The sequence below is a fragment of the Lissotriton helveticus genome, chromosome 4_1, assembly GCF_964261635.1.
Source record: "Lissotriton helveticus chromosome 4_1, aLisHel1.1, whole genome shotgun sequence".
In the NCBI taxonomy this organism is placed as follows: domain Eukaryota; kingdom Metazoa; phylum Chordata; class Amphibia; order Caudata; family Salamandridae; genus Lissotriton; species Lissotriton helveticus.
Genome location: NC_136063.1, coordinates 155,937,772 through 155,956,143, shown reverse-complemented (window position 1 = coordinate 155,956,143; position 18,372 = coordinate 155,937,772). Strand labels below are relative to the sequence as shown.

Here is an 18,372-nt window from a genome sequence, read left to right as displayed (position 1 = left end):
GAAACGGTAAATGGGCGCCCCACTACATTTCAGCATTGTAGGATGACCACACCAGTACAGCAACTTGCTAGACATCACCTCGGTGCCATCCGGATCTCGGCGCCCCACTGCAGATGAAGTGCCTCTCAACTATGAAACCACCACGGTGACATCCGGATCTTGGCGCGTTGTGCTGCCTTCGGCCTATTCGCACATCGGTCCGCTACTGACGCCATCTCACAGGCTAATGGGGTGACCCACGCCGAGTTTCAGCATTGTAGGATGACCACACCAACTTGCTAGACATCACCTCGGTGCCATCCGAATCTTGGCATCTCAACGCCTAGTGGTATCTTCCATACAGAAAATATTGTTACGCTGCCTTTGGCCCCATTCGCACATCAGTCCGCAACTTAGACATCACCTCGGTGCCATCCGGATCTTGGCATCTCAGCGCCTTGTGGTGTCAGTCAGAAAATATTGTTGCGCTGCCTTTGGCCCCATTCGCACATCAGTCCGCTACTGACACCATCTCACAGGCCAATAGGGCGCCCCACGCCGACTTTTACCATTGTACGATGGCCACACCAGTGGCACAACTTGCTAGACATCACCTCGGTGCCATCCGAATCTTGGCATCTCAACGCCTAGTGGTATCTTCCATACAGAAAATCTTGTTACGCTACCTTTGGCCCCATTCGCACATCGGTCCGCAACTTAGACATCACCTCGGTGCCATCCGGATCTTGGCATCTCAGCGCCTTGTGGTGTATTCTCTTCAGAAAATATTGTTGAGCTGCCTTTGGCCCCATTCGCACATCGGTCCGCAACTTAGACATCACCTCGGTGCCATCCGGATCTTGGCATCTCAGCGCCTTGTGGTGTCTTCTACTCCGAAAATATTGTAGAAAATATTGTTGCGCTGCCTTTGGCCCCATTCACACATCAGTCCGCTACTGACACCATCTCACAGGCCAACAGGGCGCCCCACGCCGACTTTTACCATTGTACGATGGCCACACCAGTGCCACAACTTGCTAGACACCACCTCGGTGCCATCCGGATCTTGGCATCTCAGCGCCTTGTGGTGTCTTCAAATCAGAAAATATTGTTGCGCTGCCTTTGGCCCCATTCGCACATCGGTCCGCTACTGACGCCATCTCACAGGCCAACGGGGCGCCCCACGCCGACTTTCAACATTGTAGGATGGCCACAGAAGTGCGGCAACTTGCTACACACCACCTCGGTGCCATCCGGATCTTGGCATCTCAGCGCCTAGTGGTGTCTTCTATTCCGAAAATATTGTTGCGCTGCCTTCGGCCCCATTCACACATCGGTCCGCTACTGACGCCATCTCACAGGCCAACGGGGCGCCCCACGCCGACTTTCAGCATTGTTGGATGGCCACACCAGTGCGGCAACTTACTAGACACCACCTCGGTGCCATCCGGATCTTGGCGCGTTGTGCTGCCTTCGGCCTATTCGCACATCGGTCCGCTACTGACGCAAACTCACAGGCCAACGGGGCGCCCCACGCCGACTTTCAGCATTGTAGGATGGCCACACCAGTGCGGCAACTTGCTACACACCACCTCGGTGCCATCCGGATCTTGGCATCTCAGCGCCTAGTGGTGTCTTCTATTCCGAAAATATTGTTGCGCTGCCTTCGGCCCCATTCACACATCGGTCCGCTACTGACGCCATCTCACAGGCCAACGGGGCGCCCCACGCCGACTTTCAGCATTGTTGGATGGCCACACCAGTGCGGCAACTTACTAGACACCACCTCGGTGCCATCCGGATTTTGGCGCGTTGTGCTGCCTTCGGCCTATTCGCACATCGGTCCGCTACTGACGCAAACTCACAGGCCAACGGGGCGCCCCACGCCGACTTTCAGCATTGTAGGATGGCCACACCAGTGCTGCAATTTGCTGGACACCGCCTTCGGCCTATTCGCACATCGGTCCGCTACTGACGCCGCCTCACGTGCCAACGTATTTTCTCCGCATTTTACACCCTATGCCGCATAACAGGTCATGTGACTTGTTTATAAAACTTTTTATTGGTTCATTTTACTTTTGGTTTCCTAATGATGGAAGGCTTGATCATGTGACCTAAAAACAACACTTTTCATTGGATGAAAACTTTTTTTTTTTCCCAAACGATGAAAGCCCCACCTTGTTTCTGGATGTTTCAGACTGAAGCTGGCGTCAGCATGAGAGCACCACCATCTCGTAGCTCAGTCGTGGTCATTCCGCGAGCAATCATGGCAGCCGCTCCCCACCAGAAGCCTGCAGGAGTCGGAGCCCCCAAAACTTTTGATGAATTCTCAAGGCGGAGGGGACGCTTTCGAGAATGGGGTCCAAGACCTAGCAGACAAGCGTCCGATTTCCAAGGTGTCCCAGGGCCATTTCAGTGGACCAGGCCCAAAAAGGAAAGAGCCTGCCGCCATTTTGAGAGTCCTGTGACAGCCGCCTATCGCTGCACCGCAAGAGTGGGCGCAACTCAGCTGAATTGCGGCTTTTGACACAGTGGACCAAAAACGGACGGAATGGCAACTGAAACGGTAAAGGGGCGCCCCACTACAACAGATGACACTCCACCTGGAGAGGCCCGTTCACGCCGCCTCCCCCGGGGCGCCCCACGCCGTTATTCGGAGCAGCATTGTAGGATACCAAAACCAGTGCGGCAACTTACTGGACATCACCTTGGTGCCATCGTTCTGCTGCCTTGGAACTATTCGCGCAACAGTTTGCTACTGATGACCCACCCCCCGCGACGCCCCATGCCGTTATTTGCTGGGTGGCAACTTACTAGACATCACTTTCGTGTCATCTAGATTTCAGCGCGTTCTGCTGCCTTGGAACTATTCGCACAACAGTTTGCTACTGATGACCCACCCCCCGCGACGCCCCACGCCGGAAATCTGGACGTTGTGCTGCGTTGGGACTATTCGCACAGCCGACCGCTACTTCGTTGTTTTTCCCTAAAAATGTTTATATGTTATTACTATTTTTGCTTTCTTGTATATATTTATAAATTATTAAAGTTTTATAATCTTACTACTTTGTCGGAGTGCTATATATTTTTAATGTGACACATAATTGTAAAAACTTTGATGTACAAAGAGTCATCCCTGGAATCTTCCGCTTCAGGCTCGGTCCCCTCCCCAATCACAATACAGGATGGTTTTCAGATAATAGCAACGCTTCTGCTGTGACGGATCTCATCGAGTGTGGGCCTTGATCTACTATAACTCCTTTGAAGAGGGGTGATTCTTTACAGCTGTGGCCATAAACTACATCTGCAGGGCTAGCTGATACCCTAGGACCAGCCTGGACAATCGGACACAGAGGAAAAGGAGTGTCAGAGGGTGCGGTAGTGAATAGGGCGAAAGGGAGGTGTCGGGCGGGCACAGGGTGTGATTCTCAGGGAAGAGCAGCGCAGATGGGGGGGGGGTTTATTACCCATGCATAAGACAGAGAGCGGGGGTGACCACTGCCTGGGGGAGATGCTTGCGAGGGTGGGGAGCCATGCTAAGGATCGACAGCGTGCACAGAGTGGGTCTGGTCAAGGCATCTAAAATGGCTGCCGTGCACGACAAAAGTGTGGCATTTGAAAAAAGACAAGATGGCGCAGACAATGTTTTTCAACACTTCCTGATTTCCTTCGAATCGAACGTTAACAGACGTTGGGGCATATTACCAAAGTTAAGCGATATTTATCCCTAACGATGCTTAGCAACGATTTTTTTACCGTCAGAAATTATCGCAGATAAACCTTGCTATTATCAAGGTTTATCGGAAATACGATAAAAAACGACCGCAATGCATTAATATCGCTGAAAACTCAGCGATATTCATGCATTACCGAGCTAATGCTCTTAGCCATGTTATCCACCTCCCATTGGATAACATGGCTAAGAACTGCTCAGGGCAGGTGGTAGCTTTTGGAGATATTCGCGCTTATCTCGAATATTTCCAAAAGTTGATAATAGGAGATAGCGATGTTAGCGACTGTTTCCAGTCGCTAACATCTTGGCATGCCCACTTTGCATGTCATTAGTGATAAATATCACTCACATGCAAAGTGGGGCCCAAGATGGTCGCTATCTTCTACTAGCCGTCGCTAACTGGTGTTAGCAACAGCTAGGTAATACACATATAATTTTATCTCCGCGAAGCGGAGCGCTGTTACAGATATATATCTTGTTTCTGAACGTTAATTTCTCAAAATGCACTGAAGCACATATATTGAGACCTAGCAAAGGCACATCTGGCTACCAGTCCCTACAATTTTGCCAAGTTTCGTGCAAATCCATTCAGCTGTTCGATCCTACCGAGAGACAAGATGGCGGCCGCTACGGACTGTTTGGAATGTTTACAGACACCGGAGAGCCAATCAGCTTCGCTTCGCAAAGCTCCGTAACGCGAAAAGTACGCGAAGCGGTGCGCTGTTACAGATATATATCTTTTTTTGAACGTTAATTTCTCAAAATCCACTGGAGCACATATATTGAGATCTAGCAAAGGCACATCGAGCTACCAGTCCCTACAATTTTGCCAAGTTTCGTGCAAATCCATTCAGCTGTTCGATTATTATTATTTTTATTTTTTTTTGCCCCGCGGGGCCTTTTTAAAACCTCCACATCAAACCTAGGGGGTGAGCGACAAGGTACTATGCCCCCTTATGGTCATTTGCCCCTTCGCTTTGGCCTCCTCTTGTCTCTCGATCCTACCGAGAGACAAGATGGCGGCCGCTACGGACTGTTTGGAATGTTGACAGACGCCGGAGAACCAATCAGCTTCGCTTCACAAAGCTCCGTTGCGCGAAAAGTACGCATCCTGGGGCGCTGCCCGGTCCGCTGTTACAGATATATATCTTTTTTTAAACGTTAATTTCTCAAAATCCACTGGAGCACATATATTGAGACCTACAAAAGGCACATCGGGCTACCAGTCCCTACAATTTTGCCAAGTTTCGTGCAAATCCATTCAGCCGTTCGGGCTAAAAGTGAGGCCAACCGCCCTATGGAAATTAACATGGGATAAACGTGTTTTGGGACCCCCCTTTTTTTCTCGGCCCCCCCTTGACGAACCCCCCCAAAATTTTCAGGGGCTGCTCAGAAACAAAATGTGCCATTTTCCTGAAAATTTCAGCCAATTCCGTCCACAAACGCCAAAGTTATTAGACATAGAATTTTCAAAAATCCCATAGGGAAAAAATCCTAACTATATATACACCTACTGGCGACCGCCAGTAGGTTATATATATATATATATATATATATATATATATATATATATATATATATATATATATATATATATATATATATATATATATATATATATATATATATATATATATATATATATATATATATATATATATATATACTGATTAAACCATAGGTTTCAGGCCTTATATAGTTAGGAATTAGCATTTAAAAAACCTTTAAAATTCACTCAAAAAACTATAAGTTTTAGGGGTGTTATAGTTAGCTGGACATTTCACTCAAACAAAGCCATTGAAATTGCTCCTATATAGTTAGTTGTACTAACTATATTTCGCGCACCTGCAATCCACTGCTGATGATGTCACATATTACATCATTCATGACATGGTCAGTGACATCAGTGAAGGTGGATGGGTTTGTCCGTCCGTCCACAGGTGCCCTGGATGGCATGATATTTTATTTGCAGGTAAAAAAAAACCTGCATTGAGCTATCCCATGCCTTCTTGATTTACGCAATATTATTCTTTTCCTTTGAGAGTGAACATAATATGACTGAACTTCACATCTGCATTATTTGAGATATTTTCTCTATAATAAACAACTGTCTGCTTCTCCTTCTCTTGCAGTGTTCGTCGTGGTTACCAGGTATACAAACAGGTGTGTGCTGCCTGCCACAGCATGGAATACCTGGCCTTCCGAAATCTGGTGGGAGTCAGTCACACAGAAGCGGAAGCAAAGGCTTTAGCAGAGGAGGTAAGAGCTGCCTGTTGATTTCTGTTCAGTAGTTGGTGAAGTGTGTGCTGGAAAAACTTTTTTTTTATTGTTACTTGATATTTGTATAGCATACTGTTGCAGCTTATGTGATCTAGTCGCACACCTTCTCGTGGGTTTAGTTGCAGGCTGCGCCTCACATGCGTGGAGGAAAATATGTTTTATGTGCGAGCCTCTGAGCGCTGCTCTGAAACATATACATTGACGCTGCAATTAGGTGTGCATATGTTTGGAAGAGTAAGGTATTCCAGCATACCTTCATCTGCAGTGGTGTTCTGGACCCCTCCACATTGTGCGAATAAGCAGAAGGCACATTTTGTTTTGTATTGGGTTCAGAGATGTCGAACTGCTTACTCTAGTAGCAAATATTAACTTTTAGTATACTGGCAATCTACGTAGACTTGTGTGAAGAAGAGCAGCCCAATAATGATGGATTTATACTGAGAGAACAATCATTTTAGTCCTAGAGGGCATAAATGATTAACATTTATTTGGTCATTTGTGAGCCTCCATTTGTTTCTGTTCGGTGTCTGTGGGACTTTGTGCGACATTATGTTGGACTACATTGTGATACAATCAGTGGCATGGTTATGTTTTCCATGGTGCTCAGCCGACGTTGCATCCAGAGTTGATCTAGTGTAAGAAAAGGGTTTTATGAGCAGCAACGTTGCAATATTAAAACAGCCTAAAGTATGAATGGTATTTATTAACAATGGTTTGTATGTTTGAGAGCATACTATTGATCTGAACTAATGCATAGTGGTAAGCATTTGACTATTCCATAAACGCAAATGGAATTTGGTTAATTTTAGCTCCGCAAAAGGTGTGGGTGGAAAAGAAAGTGAAGAGCTAGTCCCTTGCAGACTTGGGTGACAAATGCATAAATATACTAGCTCGGCACACCCATGCCTTTGATTCCAAGGAGAGCATGTGATAAAAGTGCAGTCAGAATGGTTGTCATCTATTTATTTATTTATTTGAAAGTGTTATATAGCGCGGACAAGATCTTTGCAGATATCAGAGCGCTTTACACAGATGGGTACATGAGGGAGCATAGTCAGACAGATATATCAATAGATCAAACAGTATAAGTAGGTGGCTACAATGCCAATCAAGTGGGTAAAAAGATAACAATAAAAATAATCACAGGGATCAAACATGTAGTACAGATCGGTGCATATAGTCTTACCAGAGTTCGAGATAATAGTTCAAGTGTATTTAGCCATGAGGATAGCTTTTACTTCATTTTTAAAGAGTGTAGTGGAAGAGATAAGCCTGGTTTCGGGAGGGAGTGAGTTCCAGATCCTAGGCGCCATTCCCGAGAAGGAGCGCTTATATGTTTTTTCCTTCCGGAATCTTCGAGGTTTCAGCAGAAGATTGTTTGTGCCTCTAGTGTTTCTAGCTCCGCCAGAGATTGTCAGTTTCTGAGCGAGGTAGCCGGGTGAGTTTAGGTGTACCGCCTTGTGTGTCATGCAGGCTATTTTCAGATGAATTCTGGCTTCAAAAGGCAGCCAATTCAGGGATTTCAAGTCAGGGGTGATATGGGAATGCTTTTTTGATCCAGTGATGAGTCTCGCTGCAGCGTTTAGAGAAGCTCTTAGGGGTGCGGTTGAAGTTAGGGGGAGTCCGCAGAGGGCGATGCTGCCGTATTCAATTCGGGGGATGACTAGTGCTTGTACTGCGGTTTGGAAGTCTTTGGTTGGGAGGAAAGGTTTGAGTTTCCTCAGAGTATTGATCTGGAAGTTTGCACCCTTTGTTGCCTTGCTGATATGTTGCTGCATGTTGAGATTGGTGTCAAGTGTTATGCCTAGAGATTTTGCTGAGTCCACGATGGTGGGTTGGACATTGAGTGCGGTTAGGTGTTTAAGCCAGATTTGGGTGGTGGAGATCTTCGCTGGAGGTGAGATCAGAAGGAACTCTGTTTTTAGGGCATTGAGTTTGAGATGATTATCGGCAAGCCAGGATTGGGTGCTTCTGATCGTTGAGTTCAAGAGCAAAATGTCTTTGGGGGACTGTAGTTTGAGATAAAGTTGGGTGTCATCAGCGTACATGTGAAAGTGTACATTGGATGCTTGTAGCAGGGTAGTGAGAGGTTCCATGACTAGGTTGAACAGAGTTGGGGATAGCGAGGATCCTTGGGGGACGCCTAGCGTTACAGGTATTGGCGAGGACATCAGGTTGTTGCTCTTGAATTTCTGCGATCTGTTGTGAAGAAAGGAAGTGAACCACTTGAGAACAGTTCCAGATAAACCCATTCTTGTGTTTAGTAGTTCTAGTAGATTCTCATGTTTAACGGTGTCGAATGCTGAAGAGGGATCAAGAAGGATGAGGAGGCAGGTGTCGTTTTGGTCTAGCATTTGAAGTGCGTCGTCAATTATGTGAGTCATAGCAGTTTCTGTACTGTGCCCTGCTCGGAAGCCTGACTGGTGAGGGTTAAGGAGATCAAATTGTTCAATGTATTTAGTCAGTTGTAGTTGTGCGCATTTTTCCAGCAGTTTGGCGAGAGTGGGGATATTGGTAATGGGACGGTAATTGTTGAGGTCAGAGGGGTCGGCTGTAGGTTTCTTTAGTAGAGGTGTGACTTGACCAACTTTGAGGGAGTCAGGTATGCTTCCTTCTTGGAGAGAGCTGTTGATAATTTTGGTCCAGAGCGGGAGAAGCACCGGGGTAAAGTCTTTTACTGCGGTAGCAGGAAAGGGGGTCCGTGAGGTGATTGGATGGTTTCAGGGTGCTGAGTAGTTTGCCAATTTCTTTTTCCGAGTATGTGCCAAAGGTTGACCATGTAGCCTTGTTTTTTGGTTCAGTGGGTGCTAGACACTGGGGTTTGGAGTAGAGGCTTGCGTCGATGAGGAGATCACTCTTTATGTTGTCAGTTTTTTGGATAAAGAAAGCGGCGAAGTCTTCACAGGAGGGTGCCTCACGCACAGTGTTGACTGGTGGGGGTTGACCCTTGGATTGTGATTTGATTAGCTCAAACAGTTTTCTCGGGCGGTTTTTTGCTTGGTCGAGTTGGAGGCTGAAGAAGTCTGATTTTGAGCGTTTTATTTTCCTGAAGTAGGCGTTTCTCTTTTTCTTCAGATCTTTTAGGTGCATTGCAGAGGGCGCTGATCTCCAGGTACGCTCCGCCATTCGCATGTCTCGTCTATCCTCATTGAGACTCCCGTTGTACCATGGATTGGAGATTTTAGTAGAGACTCTTTTTAGCTGCATAGGTGCAGCCTCATTGACTATTGAGGTCATAGCGTTGAGATATTGGTCAGTCAGGGTTTGAACGTCCGTAGCGCCAGTCGGCGGGCGTAGGAGATTGCAACTGTTAGGGGGCAAAGAGCCTGGGTTGAGTTTTTTCATGTCTCTTTTCCAGACTTTGGGCTTGGGGAATTGAGCCGGGTTAACTTTAACCTTTTCATTGATGAAGAATGTGACAATATGATGATCTGACCAGTCACAGGGTTGGATGGACTCGAGTTGGATAGAGTCTTCATTGGAGATGATCAGGTCGAGTATAGAACCTTTCTCGTGGGTCGGGCTGTTGCATATTTGGGTGAGGTTAAGGGCATCGAGGAATATCTAATATCTTGGAAGGGTCGTACCATTGTTATTCGCTTTGAGACATCTGCTTGAAAGGGTCTCCAGCCCCCTGTAAAGAGTGCTGCTTTCTCAGTCAGCCCCCAAGTATGCAATTGATCAGCCTCCACCTATATCCATGTACAAAGTATGTTTCACTGATTGTCCAATTAGAAGCACATAGTGTATGAGTATTTATTTATTTATTTTAACGACTTGTAGAGCGCCTGGTGACCCGAAGGCATCCCCGCGCTGTAATGATTTTGATATCCAGATGAGATGGAGGAGAGAAAAGGAAGAAAAAAAGGGGGGGGACGTTATTTCGGAAATAGAAGTGTTTTCAATTTTTTTCTAAAAATAAGATAGCTGGGTTCCAGTCTGAGGGAACGGGGGAGTGAGTTCCATCTGGTGGAAGCTTTCACAGAGAAGCGTCGGCCACCAGTGCGTGTCTTTTTAAATTTGGGGATGATGGCTAGATGCTCGTTCTCGGACCGCAGGGATCTGGGAGCTATATAAGGCGTTACCAGGTCGCTGAGAATCGGGGGGCCAGCTCCATTAATCAGTTTGTAAGCCGTGCACATGGCTTTGAATTCCACTCTTTGACGCACCGGGAGCCAGTGCAGGGCTTTGAGGGCAGGTTTAGCTGACACTCTGGAGGGAAGGTTAATGAGTAGTCGGGCTGCAGCGTTCTGTGTTCGTTGTATTTTAGCCAAGGTGACCTCAGGGGCACCCAGGTAAACCATGTTACTGTAGTCCAGCCGTGACAATATTAGCCTTTGGACTAGGAGTTTTCTGGAGGTGGGCGGGAGTAGGGGAAGAATCTTGCGGGTGGTGCGCATAAGCCCAAAACAGGTTCCTGCAGTTTTGGCCGCTTGTGTTTTCATTGATAACTCGGGTTCTAGCCAGACTCCTAGGGTCTTAATTTCTTTTTTCGGGGTGGGAATTTCCCCGAACACGTCTGGCCAGGCTGATGGGGGGATGGTCACCCATTGCTTTCCCATGAGCATCACTTCGGTCTTCGACCCGTTTAATTTGAGTGAGGATTCACACATCCAGCTGTAGATTTTCGTAAGGCAATTTGCCAAATTGTCTGGGTGATCGTCTAGTTGGGATAGGGAGACGACCAGCTGTGTGTCATCCGCGTAACTCACAATTTTGATGCCGAAGGGTGTCACCACGTCTTCAAGGGGGGCCATATAAGCATTAAAAAGCGTAGGGCTTAGAGATGATCCCTGGGGGACTCCAGTAGGCTTTATCAGTCAGTTGCCAGTGACATCCGACTATTGGTAGGGCTAAATTCCCAAATGTGAACTCTGAGCGTGATATTTTGTTGATTGCTTATCTGTTTTGGGACAAAATCTTCCTGCATAGTTTTATAAAGCTGTGCTGCCGTCTAACGTTTTTCTCAACTGTCCTATTTTCCTTTTGTGTGTACTATAATGATATGCGACCACGTGAGATGCTTCGTGCACTTATGTTTTTGTAGTCATTAAAGCACTCCAATATCTGTCAGAGTAGAGCGAAATGCCCCACTTTTTAGGTCTCGCCTAGGCAGCGGCGTGGCGCGGCCACGTTAATTACAAACATATGGCCGCTGCTCGCTCCCGCAAGGTGGGTGGGTTGCTAATCCCGACAGTGCATATGAGCACATTATACTTTTGTCCTCTAATATGAGCCATACGTGATTTCATAAGTATTCCCCCATGGTGCTTTCACTGGAGATATAACGTAACACAGCGTGTCTCCGTTGCCTTTTAGTTTTTCAAGCAGCACGTTTCCAATCGATGTTTTTATTACCACGGTTCTGTGCCGCCTGGCTGCAGTGGACACCACATGCGCGGCACTGTTCTCATAGCCATACAACAACAGCACTGCACTTGCTGCAACACATGCCTGCACAACTCACAATGACTGGCCTCTACGAGACCCAGTGACGTCTACACCACCCTGTACATATGGGGGAAGGTGCCACTCTTACCAGCACATTTCTGCAGGTCCTGCTAAGATTTCATGACTGCATGCACTCCACTGTACACCCGAAGTATCACTGGTCTCACCATGTCACGTATAAGGCAAGCCATAATCTTAAACAGACACACACTGACGCACATACTTTGGGGCATGCACTTTGATCACCAGCACATCTAATTAATGGTTGCCGGCTACACCAATACCATGCAAACTCTGGAGTGACGGCTTTTGAACAAAAAACTACCATGATTAGAAACCTATCCAGTTGCTTTCTAAGTGCATGCCATTGAATGCTTGCCACATCTCAGCGCCTAGCAGCGCTACTCTAAGCACGAAGCTTCAGTGTTAAACAACAATAGATGTTGTAGCACCCAGTATAATGTGCTGCATTGCTGAATACTTATAAGGTCCCAAAGGCGAGACCTATTGGTTATGCCACTGCTTGTTTATTTGAGTAACCGAGAGGTGTATGTATTTCACTACTCGGCTAGAACTTCATTTAGTACCAGAAGGGTGACCGGGTTGGGGGAAGGGAATTGCTACAGATCAACGTATAATACACTTCTTTAACCAGAAGTTAAACCTCCTCTTGGCTGCTGTTTTCCTTCAAACTGGACGGAAGTTTGGGGTAACGTACCAACTTGCCTTGTGTCAGTGACCTATGATCCACAGGAAGTCCTCGTTTCATGATCTGTATGGGTGAAATCTCGAAGGACTGAGGTCTCCCAGTAGCTAGCCATAAGCTCATCATAGCCTAAGCTGATCAGCAAAATTAAAATCAAAGAACAACAGTATAGCAGACCAAACCAAAGAACTAAATCATGGTGAGAACATGTGCTTCAAGTATAAATTATTTTAAGAAGCTAGACCCTCACCCAACAATGATGGCAAGCTTCATCACAGGGTTGCTCTTGCAGAGAAATTGTTTTGCAGACACGGAGAATGGGATCCAGTATTAACAAGGACAAAACATATGGATGTTTATCCAACAAGTTATTTTTATTTTATGATACCACTGATCAAGTTAAAAACAAAGATGGGATGTTAGGAGCTTCAGTTGTTCCCTCATCTGATGGTCAACATGTTTCTGTCAAATGGCAAGCCTAAAAAGCGTCATGACCTTTTTCAGGACCATGGAACCTTATGACTATCCCTATCCCGTTAATATAGTGCTTTACATGTAAGTAACAGGAAAAAGAAGGAATGGATAGTACAAGCAAAAATATAATTGTGTATAACATAGCAGAACCTGGTGGTCGTATCTTACTCTATAATTAAAGAGTCCAAGCCCTTTGGAGTGAAAGAGATAGTGCCTCCCTGTAGGCACATGATGTGTTTATTTATATATCTATATATAATTAAAAAAAAAAAAATTTGTGAAGCACAATGGCTACCAAATGGCCTCAGTAGCATAAACAAATTGGTTTTGCCACGTGAAAATGGACAAAAGTCCCAACTTCATCACGATTTGCCACCACCCTTCAAAACGGTTTCCTCAATTTCGTCTGAATGTTGAGACCGTAAAAGAGTGTGCTAATCAATCACACAAGCAGTGCATGACTTAATACGCTCCTGGCAAGTTGCAGCCCATGGTTAGCTAAGAGGCATTGTTTCCCCTGTTTTATCTTGTTATGCTCAAACATCTTGACCGAGATATTTACCCAAGTATTTAGTCCAAAAAATCTAAAGCAACGGTAAAAGCATTTTTCTTTCATTTAGCCAGAATAAAATTACAGTAAAGATGACCCTGCAAAAAATAAATACATAAGGGTATCGCTGAAGGCACGTCTTCCCAATGTTTTTAAGTGACATACAAGTATATTGCAGTAGTATACCTACACCAGTGGTTCCCAAACTTTTTCGACCAATGGCTCCCATGACCCGTTGGCCATTGCCTGTGGCTCCCCAGTTTTTTTTTTTTTTTTTTTAAAGTCCCTTTTTCTTGCTTCCAAATGTTGGCATTATGCCTTATATGGTGTTTTACATCCCTGTGCGCAAGTAGAGAATGTGTACTGAGGTACCTATGATTCAAGTACAAATGTCAATGCTTAATAATATTTAGTGTGTTTAATAAACAGGACAACTGTAGTTTTCTGGTAACTTGCATTGGTGTGAAATGCATTTGGAAAAAAACAAAACTATTAACGAGTCTAATAAAAGAAATCAGGCATCTTCCGCTTACTTTGAGAGTGTTTAAACATTGGGATCCAGTGAAATATGGAGGTCATCTTCCTCGACATGCCATCAATTAAGCACTACATTTACAGCTTTAGGCATGTCACTTACAAATCATCGACATCATGCGTTGAAGTCTAATTAGTTTAACTGAGGCCAACAGACCGGTCAACATTAAGGGCCCTATTATGATGGCGGACGGACTTGCGTCCGTCCGCCACCCCTGCGTAAGAGGGACCGCCCGCATGGGCAGCGGCAGTCCCTCCACGGCAATTAGGATGTGACCGCCACCCTGGCGGTCACATCCTGTATTTTTTACATTGCGGCGGGTGCTGCTTAAAGCAGCACCCGCCGCAATGTAAAAAATGAAAGCAGTGCATTTGCATGCACAAAGCGGCAGGCACCACGCGGTGCCTGCCGCTTCGTGCACGCAAAGGCAGGGGGTACCATTGGTACCCCCCATGTGCACCCCCCATGCCCCCTTCAGCCAGGGGGCCCGCTACGGGCCCCCGAGGTGAAGATCCACATGCTTTTCCTCGGCGGAGAATCCGCCGCGGAAAAGCATGTTTGCACAGCAATCCTAATATGTCTGGCGGTGTCTGAGAGACACCGCCACCGTATTAGGCCTTTTCCGCCGCGGTTGTAAGCCAACCGCGGTGGAAAAGTGGCGGACAGAAACCAAGACCCACCAGCCATCCTAATGTGGCGGTGGGTCTTTGGTGGGTCCGCAGAGGATTTTCCGCATCCTCCGGGCCGGCGGTGGCTTCCGCCGGCCCGGAGGATGCGGAAAATCCTCCATCCTAATGTGCCTTTAAATGCATTAAAGTGCTTTGTGTGTGGCTCCCCTGGCTAGGTTTGACGGCTCCCCAGGGAGCCACAGTGCACAGTTTGGGACCCACTGACCTACACCATGAATCATTTTTTTTTTTTTTGTTTTTTTTTTTCGAGTATTGGTTTCATAAAACCTCATCTGACCAATTTTATTTAAGCAATATTGATATTTGTCCAAATTGTAAATGAGCCAAAAGTACCCATTGCCACAAAATCTAAGAAATGGAAATTGTTCAAAGGGAGAATAGTGGTAAGTAAGGTTTCTTCTGCTAGCTCTACATCGTAATCACCTATATATAATTCACCTAAGGAAATAGTGCTAGAAATTCACTTAGCAAGACCATGGGCAAAATCTAAAATATCAAATGTTATCTTTGTTTCATTATCATGTGAATCATTGTGAAAGGAACTTGCAATATAAGAAATTGGACCTAAAATGAGATGTAGACTCTAACACCAGTCCATCGTGTTGTACAACAGTGACCTCTATATTCTTTCAAGGGGGTCTCCAAAGCGCCAGTGGCAGGGCATGTCAGGTCGTCTCAGGTGGTGTTAATTTGTAACTCTCAACATATCCAAGACCACAGGGACAGGTGATCATGTAGAGCACATTTTCAGAATTATATTAGTGTGTTCTACAAGAAGCAATTTATTTTAAAGTTGTATATATCGCGAACATGATCCTGATGGATATCAGATCGCTTCACGGTCAGGCAGGCAACAAATACACATCAAAGGAAACAGTTACAAAGGTTACAACAAAGCAGTACAATAGTTGAAGAAAGAAATAAAAAGAAATATATATAGAAAAGATTAGGTATGGGGCCAGTACAAGAGATGAGGGTAAAAGTCCATTATTTTCAAGCAAATGAAAAGAGACAAATTAGGTTAAGAACTTGCAGATAAGGAATTGTTTTACTTCCATTTGAAGGCAACCGTGGAGGGGAGTCTGCGAATTTCAGGAGGGAGAGCTTTCCAGATCCATGGAGCGGAGCCAGAGAAAGCTCTTTGACAAGTTCTCTTTTTGCGAAATATCTGTGGTTTAAGAAAGGTGTTCGCACTTCTTGAGGGTCTACCAGCTCCAGATAGTTCTAGCTTTTGGCATAGGCATTTAGGGGTTTTGAGATGGAGAGCTTTGTGAGTCAGGCAGGCGATCTTTAGCTGTATTCTTGCATCAAAAGACAACCAATTTAGGGATTTTAGAACTGGGGAAATGTGTGCAGATCTTTTTGTGCCTTTGGTCAGTCTGGCCTCCGCATTAAATACAGCCTTAAGGGGTGCCAAGGTATATTTCGGGAGGCCCATTTGTGTAGCACTGCCATAGTTTAGCCTTGGCAAAACCAGCGCTTAAACCACCTGCTTGAAGTCCGCTTGTGGGAGGAAAGATTTGAGATTCTTTAGTAGTCTCATCTGGTGATTCGCACCCTTACAAACATTACTAATGTGGTTCTTCAAATTTAAGTGTTTGTCCCGGGTGATTCCGAGCGATTTGGCTGAATCCGTAATGACGGGGGGCAGTTGAAGGCAGTGAGCTGTTTCAACCAGAGTTTACCTTAGGGGTATGATTCGGAGGAGAAATGAGCAAGAATTTGGTTTTGGAAGTGTTGAGTAGGAGGTGGTTCTCCACTAGCCAGTTTTGAGTGTTCATGAGGGTAGTGTTAAGGTTAAGATTGTCAGGGGAGGAGATTTTCAGGTAAAGTTGCGTGTCGTCTGCATACATATGGAAGCGAATGTTCATTGAGTTTAGTGCATTTGCAAGAAGTTCCAGGAAAAGGTTGAATGGAATGGGGGATAAGGCGGACCATTGTAGGACACCCATGGATTCATGCTGCATAAGGAATGGTTCACCTGTATGCTTTGAGATCTGTGGTGGAGGAAGGACAAGAACCATTGTAGCACCAGACAAGAGAAGCCCATCCTGTGTTCCAGAACTGATAATAAGTTGTCGTAATTTAGTGTCAAATGCAGAGGAAAGATCAAGGAGGATCAGGAGGCAGGGTTCATTGTGGTCGAGCATTTTAAAAATGTAATCTGAAACATGAATGAGAGCCGATTCAGTGCTGTGTCCGCTCCAAAAGCCAGATCGGTGATGGTCTAGGATGTTGAAGTTTTCAATGTGAGCACAAAGTTGGGATTGGACACCTTTTTCAAGGAGTTTGGACAGAGTAGTGATGATGGAGATAGAGCGGAAGTTGTTGAGGTCTGCACGATCAGCATTAGGTTTTTTTAAGATAGGAGAAAGCTGATCCGCTTTTAGGCAGTCGGGGATCATACCTTGAGATAGAGAGGCATTGACAATATTTATCCAGATGGGAGTGATGACTTCCTTTATTTCCTTGAGATGGAGGGAGGTAGCGAGTCGTTAAAGTGATTGGATGGGTTAATACTCTGAAGAATTTTGCTAATGTCTATTTCACTAAAAGGGGTGAAGGTGACCCAAGAGGCATTAGTTTTGGTGCTCAGACTAGCTGGTACGGACTGTTCAGAGTGGGATTGGGGGAGCATAGGCCAATGGGGGGGGGGGGGGGGTAACAAGGCCTTTTTAGAATCCAGTTCGATATTGAGGAGTCTCGATTTCTAAGAGAAAAACCTAGCCAAGTGTCGCAAGAGGGTGGGCTGTGTCAGAACGAGTGAGTGCGTCACAAGATTATTATTTAACAATTTAAAAAAGTTTCTTGGGACGATTAGAGGCTTGGTTAAGTTGAGATCTGAAGTAGTCTGTCTTGGTGCTCTTAATTTGTTTGTTATACGAGCTACTTACTGATCTGAGGACTTTTAGTTGATCTGAGGAAGGATTGGATTGCCAAGAAAGTTCAGTTGCCCTTAGGTTGCGTCATTCGGAGTTTAGGTTGTCATTAAACCATTGTTTGGACATTTTTGTTGATGCATTTTTTTGTTGGATTGGTGCAACTGAGTCCATGATACTTGAGATAGTAGAGTTGTAAAAGTCGGTAAGTGAGTTAACTTCGGGATTGACAACTTGGGTGGAAAGGGCAAGTTTACATTGGGTTGCTAGTGCCGCTGTATTAATATATCTAAGGTCCCTTTTCCATACCTTCAGCTTCTTCGAATGAGGCTTCCTCACTGACACCACCCGGTTAATGTAGAAGATGAGGTGATGGTCAGAGCAGTCACAAGGGGAGATGTTATCCAATGATATTGTGTTTCCTTTGGAGATGATGAGATTAATTATTTCTCCTTTTATTATACCTTGACCTGTCACAATATTGGGTCAACTTGTGATCTAAGAAGGATTTCAGGCCTTTAACAGCTTGGTCATTGGGATTAGACCAGTGAAGGTCTGTATAGTCCTAGGTGAGTGCACTTAGTGGCTTTAGTAAAAGGACAACCGGTCCATTTACCCAAACTGTAGTGATTAAAGGTTCTGGAGTAGGCTGTGGAGTGCAACTCGAATAGGAAAATGAGGATTCCTATTTCCTATTAGAGACACTTATACCCTCACAAAAGGAGTAATTACCTCTCTCGCATTGCCAAACGTACTTAACCAGGGAAAGGTTGCCTTTCAGGAGCCAGCCACACCCAAGGCTGTGACCCCCGGGTTAAGTAAAATGCAAGTACTGGTCACATGACCATCATCCTGGTGACAGTGAGAAAGGATTAATATCCCCACATCAACAGGCCTCTACCCAATAGAGTAAAAGGATTGACCTAATGAGACGGGGGGTTTGAAAGAGGCACAGCAAACCAATGAAGGCATGCTAATTGCAATGACATCCCCAAATGCTGTGACCATCAACAGTGGGATGAGATAGAGAGAGCGCCTCATGCAGCGCCTCCATGAGGAGCACAAAAAAGGGCCTTTACGGTTATTCAGGTAGGAA

At 45.6% G+C, this 18,372-nt stretch overlaps 1 protein-coding gene across 1 annotated transcript in view; it reads left to right on the top strand.

The window, feature by feature from the left end:
* LOC144828453 (cytochrome c1, heme protein, mitochondrial-like) overlaps positions 1 to 18,372 on the top strand; it is a 190,956-nt gene that overhangs the window by 42,818 nt on the left and 129,766 nt on the right. Inside the window, exon 3 of the mRNA XM_078686630.1 lies at positions 5,845 to 5,971. Within this exon, the coding sequence (XP_078542756.1) occupies positions 5,845 to 5,971 (127 nt within the window). The remainder of the gene's footprint in view (positions 1 to 5,844; positions 5,972 to 18,372) is intronic.